Below are 17,802 nucleotides of genomic sequence, written 5' to 3' on the forward strand. Positions count from 1 at the left end.
ATATTTGTAGCAAAAATGACCCAATCCAATCTTATTGGCTTACTTGGTCCCGTGGCCATCCCTGAGTCAACCACAATGGCTGGAGGATACAGAGATTTGATTGGCTGGTACTGGGCCAAATATTTGTCCCTAAACCAATCACCATATCCAAAGGAAGACCGAACCCTAAATTGGCCAGACCTGGACCAGATAACCATCCCTAAACCAAACATCATCGAGGCCAGCGGACTGCAGGGTTCTAGTTGGTCAGACCTGGCTCCCATGCCCATCCCCCAACCACAGTGACCTAGGGAGGCGTGAGTGTTTTCTTAAAGGAGCCCAAATGCCGTCCCCAGACACCAGCAGGTCCCCACAGATGAAAGCCTCACATCCAGGGCAGTGTGAAGGTGAATTTCCGTGTCTTGCGGGATGAGCACCCAGCAAGTGCCCAGTGTGTGATGTTCTTGTTACCGCCAGATCCATCCTCCTGTCCCCGTCTACTCTACCTCCCCCACTTGCCCTCTATCCCCCCAGGAATTCTGGAAGCACTCAGCACATCCCCCCCTGTCCCTTCACATGCCCAGGCCTCCCCTACCACTACTCCGCACAGTCCCAGCAGGCACCCCCTTGCCCTCCTTCAAGGACCTTCACCCAGGAGCCTCCACAGAGGGATTCTACCGGGGAATCCTCGTGGGGTGTGTGTGTGTGCGCGCACGTGCGTACATGTCCGGCGTGTCACGTCAAGGGCCTCATCTCCTACTCTCCCTATCTCCCACCCTGGCTTCCCGAGCAGATCGTACCTCCTGCATGGCTTTGAGGCCCACCCGCCCTCCTCTCACTGGCCAAGGAGGAGCATCGTCACAAGACAGGAGCTGCCCGAGAGCCAAAGAACTCCAGCCCCGTCCTGGAGACTCCTGGCATGGCCCTCCAGGGCTGTGGCCACCCGCAGTGTGTCCCTGTGTGTGTGTTCCTGCAGGGACAGCTGCCAGCGAGGCTGGAGGCTGCTGTATATCGTGGCTGCCTACCACAGCTGCTCCGAGGTCCTCCAGCCACACCTTGTTCGCTTCCTCCAAGATGTGAGCCGGACTCCGGGCCTGCCCTTCCAGGGTGAGGGGCCTGTCTTCATGGGGATTGGCTGGGAAGCCAGCTGCGGGCAGAAACGTAGAGGGCTTGGTCCCTCACATGCACGTGTTTGCTAGTATTAATTCTGTCCCCAAACATTCGCAGGGGTCCCACAGGGGCTGATGTGATGGGTTATCCGATCTAACGCAGAGAGTGGCATGTCAGGGAAGACTTCCTGGAGGAGGTGTGGCCCTGGGTAGTGAGCACATGGAAGGGATTTCTAGGTGGACTGAGTGGCAGGAGCAAAGGCCTAGAGGTGGGAATGTGTGGCATGTGGGAGAAGGAAGGAGGTGGCAGGGCCTGGAGTATGGGCTGAGGCCCTGCTTCTCTGGCCATTGCAAATCAACAAGGGTCTTGGGTGGGTCTGGGCAGGGGTGAGGCCCAGCCGGTGGCAGGGTCTCAGCCTCTCTACTCTAAAAGTATGCAGGGAAGGGGCCAGTCCTCGGCCTTACCCCCACCCTTGTTTCTGAAGCAACCCCTGGATTTCCCCTTAAAAACGTTTAGGGCTCTGTGGTCCTCATGGCAGTCATGAAGAAGATAGGAAACCTCAATTTGTCTGCCTCTGAATCCTCCTCTCTTTTGTTTTTTTTTTTTCAGTTTATTTATTTTGAGAGCGTGCACACAAGCAAGGGAGGGGCACAGAGAGAGAGAGAAAGAGAGAGAGAAAGAATCCTAAGCAGTCTCTCCGTGCTGTCAGCACAGAGCCCTATGTGTAGCTCGATCCAATGAATCCCATGAGATCACGACCTGAGCCAAAACCAAGAGTTGGACACTTACCTGAAAGAGCCACCCAGGCACTCCATGAATCATCCTCTTTGATTTGGTTAACATTCCCAGAGTCTAAGATGAATAGACCCAGCTCCATGAGGCAGGGCTCCCAGACCCATGAAGACAGCAGAATGTGCCCTAGAACTCTTGCCTCGACCTCCCCAGAGCAGGGTGAGGGCACATTTAATACAGAGAAACAGAGAAACTTGGTGGAATCTTCTGCCCTGGACTCTGAGTGAGGGAGGGCGGTTGGCAAGGGGGTCTCAGCTGGCAGGGGCACAACCACATTACCATAGCCACGCAGCCTGTTGGGGACATACCCCGCCAGTCAACAGCTGCAGGTGACGGCTATTTCCAAGGCTCCTAGTCAGCCAAGGGGACTGTGGGCTAGCCGAAAGGCTTTAACCACGTGAGCTGTGGGTTCGAATGCAGCTTTTACACTCCAGCTCTCAACCTTGGGCAAATCACCGTCCCTCCCTGAGCTGCTTCCTCAGCTACCAAACAGGAGAATAAATGCCCCATAGGCTGTGGAGAGAAGCCAGTGGGCTCATGGCTGGTGGCCAGAAGAGCCTCTCTGCCCCGCTGCCTACCCCGGGCAAGGCCTTGACTCCCTGTTTCTGTAGGGATTGCCAAGGCCTGTGAGCAGAACGTGCAGAAAACCTTGCGCTTCGGTGGCCGCGTGGAGCTTCCCAGCAGCATGGAGCTTCGGGCCATGCTGGTGAGCATGGAGTGGGGGGTGGGGGGTGGGGGGTGGGGGCACGTCAGGATGAGTGTGAGACATGAGCCCTGTCCAGAGACCCCGTGTGCACTCACTGCTCAGAGATGTGCCGTCAGGCCCTATCAGGTCCAGGTGCACAAGTGTTCCTGCGCAAGCCTGTCCAGAGCCCCTTGGCTCAGGGACTAACATGGCAGGGGACAATTGCTGGCCCAGGTCCCAAGTCCTAGCCTCTCTCATCTCCTCCCTTCTCTTTGTCCCAGGCGGGCCGCAGTTCCAAGAGGCAGCTCTTTCTTCTCCCCGGAGGCCTTGAACGCCACCTCAAAATTAAAACATGCACCGTAAGTGAGGGAACGTTTCTGGCAGGCAGGTGCCGGAGGGGTCGGGGCACCTCAGCCTCTGGGGTGGACCTGGCTCAGAGTCGTACTGCAGAGGCAGAATTTGAACCCTGAGTCTCTCAGACTCCAAAAACGGTGCTCCTTCCCTGCTTGAGGCTGATTGGCAGTCCTCAGAAGGATCCTCTGTGTCCCTGCAGAGGGCCTGAGGAACTCTGTGCTTGGGCTCCCGGGGCCTGGGTGGACTAGGAGGACAGAGATCAGCTTGGCTGGCACAGCCTCACCTTCCTCCCTGCAGGTGGCCCTGGACGTGGTGGAAGAAATCTGTGCTGAGATGGCTCTGACTCGCCCCGAGGCCTTCAGCGAGTACGTCATCTTCGTTGTCACCAACCGAGGTGAGCGGTCAGGAGGACTGAGCACACTGGGCCCGGCCTTGTAAGGCCCAGGTCAGATGCCACTTCCTCCAGGAAGCCCTTGCTGCCTTGTGTAAGAAATTTCCTGTGCGCCAAGCACCCCCAGCTCTGTACGTTTGTCTTGCCTACCAGACCCGAAGTTCATGGAGGACTGTGCCCTCCCTGACTCCCGCCTCTGCCCTTTCGGGCCTGTTCAGCCGGGAGCATGTGTGCCCTACCCTCAGGGAGCTTATATCCTATTTTTTTTTTCCTTTTTTTTTTTTTTTTAAATTTGAAAGAGAGAGAGTGTGAGCAGGGGAGAGGCAGAGAGAAAGGGAGACACAGAATCTGAAGCAGGGTCCAGGCTCCAAGCCGTCAGCACAGAGCCCCACACGGAGCTTGAACTCACGAACTGTGAGATTGTGACCTGAGCCGAAGTCGGACGCTCAACCGACTGAGCCACCCAGGTGCCCCACACACAGTCGGGATTTAAACCCCAGCAGATTGGCCTCAAGAGTCTGGGCTTTATCGTCATGACACGTCCCTTCTTCAGTACGATGTTACTGAAGATACGGGATGGGGAGCAGAAATGTCAACGCAAGAAGGAAAAACTGAAACGTCCCTCACAGACCCAGATCCCCTCACTGGCAGGCCCCAGTCCTCCCCACCCTCCGCCCGTTCCAGGAACCCGGCGAGAGGTCTCTCCTGAAGGAGTTCTGGAGAAAGGCACCCATTGGTCTCATGACCTGAGGTCTGTTGTGCTTCTCCTTGTCCCCAGTGTCCTCTGGGAGGGGGCCGGGCTTCCTTTCAGCAGAACCCAGGGCACTTTCCAAGACCTAGGTGGGCTGCAGCTTTGACTGGAGTTATTCCCGTCCCTGGTCATCGACGTTCCACAAACACTGGGCACCCTGTTCCACAAAAACATGCTCTGCTTTAGGGAGGACTCCGTGTCCTGGAGTGGGGCCGCGGCCTCGCCGGGGGTCTGCACATAGGCTGTCCACCCGCCCCCGGCTCTCCACAGGCCAGCACGTGTGCCCGCTCAGCCGCTGTGCCTACATCCTGGACGTGGCCTCGGAGATGGAACAGGTGGACGGTGGCTACATGCTCTGGTTCCGGCGTGTGCTCTGGGATCAGCCACTCAAGTTCGAGAATGAGCTATATGTGACCATGCACTACAACCAGGTCAGCGCGTGTGGTCCACTCTGCTGCTCTGGAACCTTCCAGGCGCCCCCGTGTGAAGTCAGACTGCACAGCCTTGGCATCTGGTGCCTTCATGTTTCCAGCCCCATTTCTAGCCCTGATGCCCAGGCTCCCTTGCATGGACTCTTGGGTGCGGTCTGACCATGTCACCCTCACTACCTAATTTGTGGGCCTTTCCACCCGCCATCGCTCCATCTGCCCTGTGATTCCTGCACTTGTGCTCACCTAAGTCCTCGCTGCCAGGGCCGCCCCAAACAGCACCTCTTCCACGAGGCGGCTCTGACTTCCCCTTTCCTCCTGACTTCCTCCTCTGAATGCACGATCTGTCCCTTGTCTAAACGCCTGACCAGCTCTTGCTGGCATTGTTATTTTTGTCTTCGTGTTATTCCCTTTTGAGATTCAGGTAAGTCAGGACCATGGAGTTTCCAAAACCTGGGTTCTCCCCTCCTGTGCTCACATTGGTGGGAGGGATCGGACAGAGGGCTCACGTTTTTGTCGAGCTGGTGCCAAAGCTTCCGCTATTCCAGGTACAGAATACTGCCACTTAGCCTTCACGGCCTCATGCTGTGGCTGTTGACGACCAGCCCTGTGCAGCCGGGCACAGGGTTAGTGAAGCTGCGGCCTACGGGCCAGCAGCATCCCTTGGGAACTTGGGAGGATGCAGATCCTCTAGTCCTGCCCCAGATCTAGTGTATCGGGGTCTCGCGGTGCTCCCCAGCATGCACAACTGGTGCGTGCCCAGTTTTCAGAAACCCCAGACCCCTGGCCATTCCTGAATGCTGCCTGCATTCAAGAGTGTCCACGACACTCTTTCCCGGCCACTGTGGGGACTCCCACAGGGACTTCGATGCCATGGCCCCCACAGCTCACCCTCACGTGACTATTCCCAAAAGCCCAGGGAGGGGGCAGGCTGCCCCAGCCCCGAAGCCAGTGGGACTGGAACTATTAAACTTGCACGTGTCCCCACCTTCCCCTCATGAAGGCAGGAGCGCATACCTGCCTGCAGGCCCTTGTGGAATTCTCCCCCGCAGGTCCTGCCCGACTACCTGAAGGGCCTCTTCAGCAGCGTGCCGGCCAGCCGGCCCAGCGACCAACAGTTGCAGCAAGTGTCCAAGCTGGCTTTGCTGCAGCACCGGGCCAAGGACCACTCGTACCTGCCCAGCGTGTGAGCACCTGCCCACCTGTCAGCCTCCTCCCCCCGCAGCCCCCCACCATCCCTCAGGCCCTGGGCCCCGCTCTTGCACCAGTGTCTGGGAAGCTGGCTGGGAAGGAGCGGCTGGCCTGGGTCTGGAGCTGAAATCTTTAGCCTCGCAGTGTGAGCTGGGACTCGGCCTCCTTCCACAATAGGTTGCTTCTGGCTGGTATTCATAGCTCAGAGAAAACGGGATGATCAAAAAGCTTTTGAGATACACGCACCCTGTGGCCACAGAAGCGTTCACCTCAGTGTCACCTGCAACAGCAACCCCAACCCCTGACAACAGGAGGTTCCTTAAATAAATTCTGGGGCGTCAGGCAGCCTTTAAGCCGACGTCCCCAAAGAGGTGATGAATCAGTCATCCTAAGACTTTTGGTCTCAGAATATTTTTACTCCCTTAAAAATAGGATCCCAAAGAGCTTTCATGTACGTGGGTTGCGGTGTCAATATACTTACCCGCGTCAAAGTTGAAATTGATTTATTTAAATATCGATTTCGTATTTGAAAAACAAATCTAATGTATTATGCTCGAACATAAATAATTGTATGTTGTAATAACGTGAGAAGTAAGGATAACTCAAGTAGTGTAAATTCATATTACGCATTAATGCAAACAACTTATAAAAAGCTGTATTTTCCAAAAAGAATTTAGTGAGAAGAGTGGCACGGTTTTACATTTTGCAGATCGCTTTACCAGCTGGCTTAACGGAAGGCCGTTGGATTCTCAGATGTGCTTTTGCACTCAGTCTGCAGGGATCTCACATGTCATGTGGCCTCTGGCAAATTCCCCTGCACATTTGTGAGAGAACGGGAGAGGAAAAGGCCAAATAATGTCTTAGCATTATTAGGCAGGTGGCTTTGACCTCCCAGACCCTCAGCCACACCTCGAGAACCCCTGGGATGAATAATAGTAAAGGTGACGTAGGTACAGCGTATGTCCAGGAGCTTGTAATACAGTAAGTGCTCGATATGTAAAGCTCCTTTTTTATTATAATTTTAAGCAAAAGGCCAAGGAAGCACATAAAGCTATAACCCCAGTCCTGGAAAACAAAAATCTCACTGAGTTTTCCTTTTTGGAAGGCACTCTGCCTGCGTTACCTCAGGTAATCTTCCCAACCACACTGTATTTTCCCCCTTTACAGATGGGAAGACTGAGGCTCACAGAGGTTATCGGGCTCACTGAAGCTTACCCAGTAAATCGTGGGGAACTGGAATCCAAACCTAGGGAGGCCAGGTCCAGATGCCAGGCCTTTACCCGAGCAGTATAAAGAAGGAAAGCTGTTGCCCCAGGGGTCTCTTGGGGGAAGGAGGCTCCCCAGACTTTCTCCCAACCTTTCCCCAGTCTGTAGCCCAGGGCAGCTGGGATGGGCTGGCATTGCTGTTGGTGTTTCTCAGATGCCCCATGAGGCAAAAGGGGGCTTCCCTGAGAGAGCCAGCATGTGTCCGAGAGAAGGGACTGGAGTAGGGGGTCTGATGGCCCTAGGGGTCCAGCCTGGGACCCAGTGCTTCTCTGCCCCATCTCTGACCAGCTGCTGGTGGTTGCTCTGCCTACCCTGTTATTTCCCCCACCCTTGTGCGTCTCACCCCTGTGGCCTGGGCTTCTCTTCGGGAATCGGGGCTACAAAGGACTGACGCATCTTGGGTCCAAGCTTCGGCCCCCCAGTTCACCGAGTCACTGTGTGACCGAGGACTAGTCGGGGACCTTCTCAGAACCTCAGTTCCCTCTTCTCCAAACAGGGAGCCTAGTGGTACCAGCCAGGGTTATGGAGCACCTGCTGTGTCCCAAGATGCTGAGCGAGCACTAGACAGCCAGCATTTAGCCTTCCAGGGAGGGTGCAAAGATCACATCCATTTGGCCTAACCCTGCCTCGCGGTGAGGATGGGCTGAGGCCCTGCACAGAGCACGCGTGGTGGTGGCCACTCAGGATCGCTTTTCCCTCCACGTGCAGGCGAGAGGTCCAGGACTACATCCCGGCCCAGCTCTACCACACCATGGCTGGCTCGGCCTGGCTCAACCTGGTCGGTCAGCACCGGCAGCAGACGCAGGCGCTCAGCCCCCACCAGGCCCGTGCCCAGTTTCTGGGTAAGAGTCTGGGGCCGGGGGAGATCATCATGGGGTGCTCTACTGATGAGGGGGCCCGGAGGGTGGGGACGGAGGCACCTTTTTCTTCGCACCAAGGCATTTTCGGTGCCAGCCAAGCTGAGTGCCTGCCTGGACAGAACATTTTTCTAAAATTGCCATCAAGGCAGCACCTAGGCTCTGGGTGGCCCTGGGCGGCTGGGGCGGCTGGAGAGGTGGGGGGAGCCCCGGGGCGAGGGCCCATACGCTGGACACAGCTGGGGGGAAACTCAGGCTGCAGGCTGGCCCTGGCCGCTGCCCTGACCGACCGCCCCCCTCTCCCCACACCAGGCCTCCTCAGTGCCTTACCCATGTTCGGCTCCTCCTTCTTCTTCGTCCAGAGCTGCAGCAACGTGGCCGTGCCGGCCCCCTGCATCCTTGCCGTCAACCAGAACGGCCTCAACTTCCTCAGCACCGAGACCCATGTGAGTGGCCTGAGCCTGGCCCTGCCCCTCGTCCCCCTCTCCTCTGAGCCGCACTGCCTTCCGGGGGGCGGGCGAGCTGTGTGGCTGCGTGACCTCAGGCAACATCTCTTCCCCACCACGAACCTCACTTGTCCATCTGGAACATGGGGATAGTGGTGCCCGCCCCACGGGGCTGTGGTGAAGGTGAAAGGTCAACCGTGAAAAGCGCTCCAACGGCGCACAATCAGCTCAGGCTGCTGTGACCAAGGTCCGCAGACCGGGGGCTCCAGCAGCAGACATTCATTTCTCACTGGTCTGGAGGCCGGAAGTGGGGGACCAAGGTGCTGACAGGGATGGTTTCCTCTGAGGCCTCTTTCCTTGGCCCGTAGATGGCCGCCTTCTCCCCGTGTCCTCACGTGGCCCTTTCTCTATGTGCATACCCTTGGTGTCTTCCTCTTCTCGTAAGGACACCGGTCAGGTTTGAATTGAGCCCACCCTGACCGCCCCCATTTCAACTTCATTTCCTCTTGAAAGGCCTTGCCTCCAAACACAGTCACATTCTAAGGGGCTGGGGGTTAGGACTTTATTTGGAGGTGATTCTAGGAGATGCTGGAGTGAGGAAATGAGACCAGGAAGGGACCCCTCCCACACCTTGGGAACGCACTGTCTGGAAGAATGTGTTAGCAGCAAGTGGCCCCTGTGGGGACTGGCGCTCAGTTGAGCTAGGGGCCTAGGAGATAGCATGGAACACACCCTTGGAGGATGCTCTCTGTTCTGGGGGCGAGGGAGCTGGGGTATCTCCCTGCCGTGTCGCCCTCTGTCATTAATCAAGGCATTAACTCTCATCGCTCTGGCTTTCCCTGCGTGTGCTCCGAGTTTGCTCCTGGGGGCAGAAAGAAAGCTCCAGACAAAGAGAGGCAGGTGCTAAGAAGCAGCTTTGATGTGAGGGTCAGGGCACCACTGGCATTTACCCACCCTCGGATCCCAAGCATTCAGAAAAGTGCCTGGCACGCTGTTAGTGTTTGTTGAAGTCCAGAGAGGTAAAGCGTCTTGCCCCAGGTCACCCAGCAAGTTGCCGGGGAACTGCTACTCCAGCCGAGACTTGCCTCCTGCTGATGTGATCTCAGGGGAGAGGCAAGCAGGGGTGAGACTGTCCCACCCACAAGCCTGTCTCCTCCCCTCCCCCTCCAGGAGCTGATGGTGAAATTCCCCCTAAAGGAGATCCAGTCCACTCGGACCCAGCGACCCACGGCCAGCTCCAGCTACCCGTATGTGGAGATCGCCCTGGGGGATGTGACAGCCCAGCGCACCATGCAGCTACAGCTGGAGCAGGTGACCCAGCCCCGGCACCCAGGCCTTGTCACCTGGCCCCTCCCTTCATTCCACTCACCAGGCTCTCCGCTGGGCCTGGCTCTATAGTAGGTCAGGTCCTGGCCATGCCCCAGAGTGTCCAGCCCAGTGCTGGGGACAGATCTAACCCAACTGAGCATAGAACTACAGGTCATTAGGGTGGTCTCCCAGTGAAGCGTCTTGGCAGGGAAAGAAGGGCCTAGGTTATTTGCAGTATATTGAGGAGTTTGATGGGGAACGGGGGAGACACGGGCAGGGCAGGGGAGGTCTTGAAAGTCCTTAAATGCCAAGCTAAGAATCTGGGGCATTCTCCTGAGGGCACTAAAGAGCCAGCCATAGAGGGTTGTTGAGAGGCAGAGACACAGGAAGTTTGAGGAAGTTCACGTGGACTGAGGCTTGGAAGATGGATGGTGGGGTCTGGGTTTGAAGGGAGGGAGGGGGAGTCCCCGTGTGATAGACAAGGAAACTCAGGTCCACCTGCCCTGTACCTTCCCATATTTGCAGCAATTATGGCTGCTCCTTAAAAAGCATGACTGACAGGCTCCTTTCCAAGTCTCATACCCCTGGAGTGAGAGTTCGCACCCCACTGAGAGAGAAGACTGAAGCCGAGGGACAGGTGGGATCAGGGCTAGGGCCTATCCACAGCTGCCCTTGCCAGCCTCCCACACCCCCTCAAGACCTGGGCCTAGGATCAGCCCCCACGCGAGGGCCTGCCTTGGAGGGGCTGACTTCTCAGGGCAAGAGGGAGGAACTCCCACCGCCCCAGCCCTGCCTCTGAGGGACACAACAGAGCCCTTTTGGCTCCCTGTGCCCCTTGGAGAGCCTGCAACTCAGGACCAAGCTCCCCAGTCTGCTTCCTGCCATGCCCTAATCCCACTCCTGCCAAGCTCACCACCCACCCTGGCCTTACGTTCTGGCCTAGCCTGCATCCCAGAACCCTCCTCTCTGAGCTCCCAGCACAGCGGACCTACCTTCTGCTCTTTCTTGGGCTCCTTTTTCTGCTGCCCCCTCTCCTGGATGACCTCTAAATGTTGCTGAGTCTGAGCCCTCCCTCCGGCACCCTTTCTGGCCCTGAGAAAACCACATCTGCCGTGACAGCCCTCATCTTTCTGTCTCCTGCTCTGACCCCTCGTCCTCTCCCCGCGGAGACCAACAGGCCTCTCCACCTTACCTTGGAACCTTCCCAGGCACTCAGGCCCTGCCCTAGAGGTCCTTTCCATCCCTGTCCCCTCCTCTCCTCACCTCTCTGGCCTCTGCTCTCACCGCCTCCCCTCTGTTCACAGCCATAGCCTCTTCCAGCTCCCTGTTGCCAAGCTTGCCCTCCCCTCTCTGCCCCAGACCCTTTCTACTCACTGTTCCCTCCACCCGAGTGCTCTTCCCTGGTTCGTTACAGGGCTCCCTCCCTCCTTCCCTTTATTTGAGTTTCAGCACAGACATCACTCTTTCCAGAAGCTTTCCTGAGCCTCCTCCCTGATATATCACTATCTCCACCTTGGTAGACCTCATTATGGCTTGCAGATCAGTTATTTGCTTACATATTATGTCTCCCCCACCAGAACGCCAGCCCCAAGAGGCCAGAGCTGTGTCTGTTTTGTCCGTGTTGTGTCCATAGCACAGCAATGAGCCTGTAGTAAATGCTTAGTAAGTGGATAGTTGGATGGATGGTTGGAGGAGGCCTTTTTAGCTTTTCTACTTCCTTGCAGACCCCACTGCTGCCACTTCTGCCTCTGCCTCTGGCATGTTCGAGGTTGGGGGGACACATTCACTCAACACACAACCATTGAACATCTCTACATAGCAGGCCCTGCACTGGCTGTAGGGATACCGAAGTGACTGAGACCCCCTCAGCCCTGACCCTCATGGAGCCCCACGTCAAAGAATCTCTTCGGTAAACCGTGGTCAGTGCTGAGAAAGGTGTAGCTGAGCTATCTGGCATGTAATCAGCGAGGGCTTCTAAGAGGAGGTGATGTCTGAGTATAGCAGCAGTGCAGCCGACAGTCCTAGGTCCCCGTGTGGCCCACCTCTGACAGGCTATCCCTTGAAGGGATCTCAAGGGATCTGAGGTCCACCCGCCCCACTTCTTCTTGAGCTTCAGTGTGCACCCCTGTCAAACGTGCAACAATCCCAGCAAGGCCTGGCATCGTAGCACGTGGGTGGCAGGGTTGGCTGGAGGACTGACTGGAGCAGAGGACGCCCATCATACGTACTCTGATCTCATTACGAGAGGTGGCCCCTCCGGGGTGGGGCAGACACCGCTGAAGTCAGCACGGAGCACTTGGGAGTGTGGCCTTGGGCCTCCTGTACCTGGGTTCAGGTCCCCATCAGCTACCAGATGTGAGGTCTGGGGCAAGTGGCTTCATGGCCGTGTCCTCAGTTTCCTCGCCGGTGGAATGGAGTCTAAAAGTGTCTGCCTCATAGGGACACGGTGCGGACTAGAAGGGGTAAGATACCAGAAGCTGTCAGGAGAGTTACAGCTCAGTGAGTGGTGCCCTTTATGCTTACCTTCTCTCCGAGCGGCCCCTGTGCCCCCTGCCCCCGGAAGTCCCTGCGGGGATCCCACCACCACCTGGGTCTGAAAACCACACACGGGTGGATTTGCCCTAATTTTCTTCTGCCTCTTACTCCGTACCCCATCCAGGAGCCCTGAGGCTGGGCCACCGCTTATTCTAGGCTGTGGGTGCCCGTGTTGACCATGGCAACGCATAGTTAGAAACTTACCACTCATTGACTAGAGTAAGATTTTTTAATTTTTAAAGGCTTTACATGTAATAAAATCTCACGGAATCCTCACCACAATCTGTGAGGCAAGCAAGCCCTGGTAAACTGGGACCCTACTGGCCCCAGGTCACACAGATCACACTCGGCAAGGCCAGAAGCAAACCAGATGCACTTGATCTCCTGCTTACTTACCCCTTCCAGCCTATTAACCCAACAATTCTCCCTTCCGGCTCCTCACACTCCTCCCGGGACCCTGGGGGAGGTGGGGACAAAGGTGGGAGCCACTGGTCCTCACCCCGAGGCGAGAGCCGGGGAAGCATCAGCGGGTGCGTGGACTCTCACGGTCTCTCCTGCAGGGCCTGGAGCTGTGTCGAGTGGTGGCTGTGCACGTGGAGAACCTGCTCAGTGCCCGGGAGAAGCGGCTTACGCTGCCCCCCAGCGAGATTACGCTACTCTGACCCGGCCCCCAGCCCTCCAGCTGCCCTCTGCCAGAAGGCTTGCTGTGTGGCCCCAGGGGAGTTACTGGGCCTCTCTGGGCCAGTGACCCCTGTAAGGGGCCAGACCCTTGGTGGAGGAAAGATCAAGAGGTGGTAGGAGGAATGACCTAAGTCCCCGGGAACCTGAAATGACAGATGCAGAGTTGGGATGGAATTGCAGTGTGCAAACTTGGGTCAGATAACAGGAGGAACTTCCAAAGGCGGGGCTGTGGGGCCCTCTGTCACATACCCACTGTGGGCCCCGCCCCTGACTCCCACCTGTGGTAGAGAAGCCCCACACCAATGGCCCAGTCAAATTGGACTTCGTGTGTGGCTTACCCACGTTCTGATGTTCAAATCTGCGCCACGTCCACATCTCAGCCCCTCATGCGTCCTCCTTGAGTGCTCCCCACGCAGACGCTCAGCTGGGATTTGTGACCCTTGGTCATTTCTATGCAAAAAGGTGTGCCTGGCGGCCATTCCTCTCTCCAGCCAGTTGGCCAAGGAGCTGGAAAAGAAGCCTAAGGAAGGAGGCAGGAATTGGAGGCCCAGCTGTGCCCCTGGCTCACTGCCCATGAACAGAGCTTCCTGCAGAGACCTCTGTCCTTTCCTCTCCCTTCAGAGCCCTGTCCCCCAACTCCATACTCCTTAGGTAGCCCCAACCCAGTCCCCCGTCATTGGGTGGGTCACGCAAGTTTTGAGAGTGGTGTAGTGGAGGGAGAGAGAAGTTTTATGTCAGGGTTGGGGAGGAAGAAGTCTGGGAAAGGCTTCCCAAAGAATGGGACATTGGGGTTGGGTTTTGAAGGATGGGTAGGAGTTTGTTAAGAATAGATGGAGGGGAGGGGAATGAACATTCCAAACGGCAAAAACAGTGTTTGTTCTCTACTGTATCCCCCAGAGCCTAGGACAATGCCTATCACAGAGTAGGCACTTGAAAAATGCTTGTTACATGAATGAAAAAATAAATAAATGTTGATGGAAAGTGTTGGTGCTTTGGGGAACTTGTGAAGGAGGGAAGCACTAGTCTCGGGAGAAGAAGGCCTGGTAAGTATGTGAGGGGATAAGTAGCTGGAGCCACGGTGCCGGAGGAAGGATTTATTTATTCCATCAATACCTATTTTTTTAATTAAAAAAAATTTTTTTAACATTTATTCATTTTTGCGAGACAGAATGTGAGTAGGGGGGAGGGGCAGAGAGAGAGAGGGAGACACAGAATCTGAGGCAGGCTCCAGGCTCTGAGCTGTCAGCACAGAGCCCGACATGGGGCTTGAACCCATGGACCGTGAGATCTTGACCTGAGCTGAAGTCATACTCTTAACCAACTGAGCCACCCAGGCGCCCCTTAATTTTTTTTAATGTTTATTTTATTTTGGAGAGAGAGAGAGAGAGACAGAGCATGAGCAGGGGAGGGGCAGAGAGAGAGGGAAGAAGACACAGAATCTGCAACAGCCTCCAGGCTCCAAGCTGGCAGCACAGAGCCCGATGCGGGGCTCTAACTCACAAACCACAAGATCATGACCTGAGCCGAAGTCGGTCGTTTAACCGACTGAGCCACCCAGGTGCCTCTCTATCAGTACCTGTTAAGCACCTACTGTGTCCTAGCCAGCTGCCAAGCCCTGGGAGTTGCTCACAGTTAAAGAACCATACGCCATGACAAAATCTGGGAGTGGGAGCTAGCTAGCTGATGAGGGGAGGGAGCAGCATGTGCGGAAACCCTGGAGGGGACATCACCAGTGGAGGACTTGAGGCTGAAGAGGCCGGCAGGGGGTACTGAGTAAGGCTTGCAGACTACACTAAGGATGTACGATTTCATCCCAAGAGTCACGAGGAGCCTTCAAAGGTTTTTCAGTGGGAGACGGGGGAATCTGCTCAGATCATGCTTTGAAAAGATCATCCCGGCCACAGAGCAGAGTGAATGTAGGGGACAGGGAGACCAAAGTAGGGGGGAGCTGCTGTAGCATCAGCTGGGAAACTCTGTGGTGCAGACACTGCTGGTGATGACAAGTGCAGAGGAGTTGTTATCTCTGGGGGATCGATCCGGCTGTCCGGAGACAGGAAAGGTCAAGGAACAGCCCTTCACGCCCATACCGCAGGGCTGTCCCACCTTCACCCGGCAGGCTGACTTCCCCAGAAAGCAGCCTGGCCCCGACGTGAGGAGTCCAGTGCATATAGCTGATTGGGAACATGGGGCAAGTGGAAAAGAGGAGGCAGAAAGAGTGAGTTATCCATCGGGCTGCCCCTGCCACAGTCACTCTGCCCAGGTGAGAGGCGAGAGGCCTTGTGGGCTTCAGAATACAGGTGGGCCATGTGAGTGAGGCCCTTTGGAAGTGGCTCCTTGAGGTTGAGGGGTCCTGCTGGTACGCATGGGACAGAGGGGAGCCTCTCGGCCCAGCCCTGGCCAGACTGCAGGTTGGTGAGCTGGACAGGTGACTGAAGTCTGAGTTTTGGGGGTGGCCTGGTACATGGCACTGGATAACCAGAACACCAGAGCTTTTGGATTTCAGGACCTGGGCCTTAAGACATAAGGCTCGTGCTTTTTTTTTTTTTTAATGTTTATTTATTTTTGAGAGAGAGAGAGAGAGAGAACAGGGGAGGGGCAGAGAGGGAGAGAGACGATCTGAAACAGGCTCTGCGCTGACAGCAGAGAGCCCGATGCAGGGCACAAACTCACGAACCGCAAGATCGTGACCGGAGCCGAAGTTGGATGCTTAACCAACTGAGCCATCCAAGTGCCCCATGGCTCATGCTTTTAATAGCTGTTCTGGAGACTCATGATAGCATCAGCAATTCAGGCCCTTGTAAAAGGAGGTAACAGTCCCCACGAGGCAGAGTGGAGAGAGTTGGGGGTGACAGAAGAGTCAGCCCCTGCTGTGTTCCCCAGGCATCCTAGGCCCCTCTGTCTGGGCCAGGACCCAGAAAGACAAGAATTCCAGGTAAGTGTGGGGAGATCCAGAGCGAAGGGACCAAGCCTCAGGGTTCCCAGACTAGTGTGTGGTGAGAACAATAAAGGAGAAAGGTCTAGGTGGCATGGGAGTCTGAGACAGTCAACTGGTAAAGGCTTGAGGTCCCAGATGGGTGTGACAGGATGTGCCTTATTTGGGCACCAAAAAGTAACCAGAAGGACTTCATTGCTACCCCTGTGTGCAACAATAGGCTAGACTTGGTCAGGTTCTGGTGTCCAGATACTCCCCTCCCTGCCTCGGGGTGCCTCCGCTGCCCAGAACCCACAAGCCTATTGAGAGAATCTTGGCTTGGTAGTTGAAGGTCCAGGCTGTAAAGCCAGAGAGGCCTGTGTTCAAAGTCCACGTTTGCTGATTAGCTGTGTGGCCTTTTGCAAGCTCCTTGCCCTCTGTGAGCCTCTACTCCCTTCTTCGGAAACTGGAAACGCTGACAGAAGTGTTAGAGCAAATACCTTCTAAGTGGTCATCGTTGGGTCCACCATAGGATACAAATAGATGTCTGGGGTGGGGAGTAATTTTTTTCTTTAAAAAGCTCGTTCTTACCAAGTTTTTACTCTGCACCAGGCATTGTACATATACTGACCCATTTAACCCTCCAAGTACCCCCAGTTAGTTGGTACTATTTTTGCCATCTCATATATGGGAAAACTGAGGCCCACAGAAATGAAGCAGGTGACCACTAAGCCTAGCCAAGATTCAAACACAGGCAGGCTGGCTCCAGAGTCTGCTTTCTCTTGTGAGGCTCTGAGAGGTGAGGGCTCTGGCTCTAGAAGTCAGGAAGGAGCACATGGAAGTTTTGGATGAGGTGCCTGGGATGGGAGGGGTTGTTGAGACCTAGAGAAGAGATGAGCCTCATTTTTGCCTGGGTGAGGGGAGCTGGGCTCCAGAGAGGAGACGCTGGGAGTTTTTCTCCTTACTGAGATGGTCACCTCTCTGTCAAGCAGGTGTGCGAGAGTCCAATGCCCTGTTAGAGGGCAGTTTAGGGGTGGGTGCTGGGCTTTCTAAGAGCCCAAGCCTTCACAGGCTAATTGCTCATCATGCAGGAAAGGAGGCCCTGCGCGGGCGTTCACACAGTATGGCCCAGGCAGGACTGGAGCAGGAGCCCAGGCCACCTGACCACAGCCTTGCCCACTGGCCACTTTCTCACTACCTGTAGTTGCCTTCCTACCACCAGCACCAGCACCAGCGCCCCACTAGGCTGTGTCAGAAAAGAGCCAGAACCGGACTTACTAGAGGCTGCCCCATTTTCCCCTGCACCTGCTGTTTCTTGGAAGGTGGCCCAGCAGGGAGCCTGGGGATGGCACCAGGTGTCCAGGATTCCCTATCTCACAGGCCCTGATGGCCTGGCCTTGCCTGAGTAACTACACATGCCCCATCTCCCGGACAGGGACCAGTAGGCCCTTCAGCTTGGAAACTGAGACCCCGACTACCGATGTGCAGTCTCCTTAACACACACACGACTGTGTTTCATTCTCACAACTACCATTTGAGATGGGTACTAATGTTCCACTTTACAGACCAGAAGTCGGATTTAGAGACGAGGAGTCACTTGCCCAGGTTCACACAGCCTGTCAGGAGGTCAAGATTCAAACCCATGCCTGTCAGTCTGTTGCTTGACATATCGGGGTGTGGGGACGGTGGTGGAGAGGGTGCGGACGCTGGCTGGGAGCAAAATGGCTGGGGCGGTGAGGTTGAAGGCAGATGCGGAAGCCAAATCATGAAACCAAGGATGCATTTTATTTCAATGAGAATCTGGGAAGTCAGCTAGGGATGTGAGGTGAGCCTCAAAAAATCAAAATGAAGGAGATGGGTAGAAGGGAACAGGCATTTCAGGAGGAAGAAACAGCTTGGGCAAAGGCCAGGAGGTGTGACGGAGTATGTCTGCAAGCCCAGGCAGCGTCAGAGCAAGGCTGGGGCTCAGAGTTAGAGGAGAGGGGAGAGGAGGCAAGGCCGGAAAGGTCTTGAACAAAGGCCTTGAACGCCAAGCAAAACAGAGGAACACGATCTTGGGAGTCGCGGGAGGTTTTCGAGAAGAAACTCCTATCTGGAGACCCCCCCGCTGCGCGGAA

The 17,802-nt window shown here is 55.9% G+C and overlaps 1 protein-coding gene across 1 annotated transcript in view; it reads left to right on the plus strand.

The window, feature by feature from the left end:
* MYO15A (myosin XVA) overlaps positions 1-12,755 on the plus strand; it is a 51,494-nt gene extending 38,739 nt beyond the window's left edge. The window contains exons 56-65 of the mRNA XM_047090015.1: positions 956-1,086; positions 2,493-2,587; positions 2,848-2,925; positions 3,218-3,314; positions 4,333-4,493; positions 5,543-5,676; positions 7,656-7,789; positions 8,117-8,250; positions 9,421-9,561; positions 12,654-12,755. Of these exons, the coding sequence (XP_046945971.1) occupies positions 956-1,086; positions 2,493-2,587; positions 2,848-2,925; positions 3,218-3,314; positions 4,333-4,493; positions 5,543-5,676; positions 7,656-7,789; positions 8,117-8,250; positions 9,421-9,561; positions 12,654-12,755 (1,207 nt within the window). The remainder of the gene's footprint in view (positions 1-955; positions 1,087-2,492; positions 2,588-2,847; positions 2,926-3,217; positions 3,315-4,332; positions 4,494-5,542; positions 5,677-7,655; positions 7,790-8,116; positions 8,251-9,420; positions 9,562-12,653) is intronic.
* Positions 12,756-17,802: the final 5,047 nt, after the last annotated feature.

The sequence above is a fragment of the Lynx rufus genome, unplaced genomic scaffold (genome assembly GCF_022079265.1).
Source record: "Lynx rufus isolate CCGP_SWC_20201006 ecotype Redwood Valley unplaced genomic scaffold, mLynRuf1.p SCAF_28, whole genome shotgun sequence".
Classification (NCBI taxonomy): Eukaryota; Metazoa; Chordata; class Mammalia; order Carnivora; family Felidae; genus Lynx; species Lynx rufus.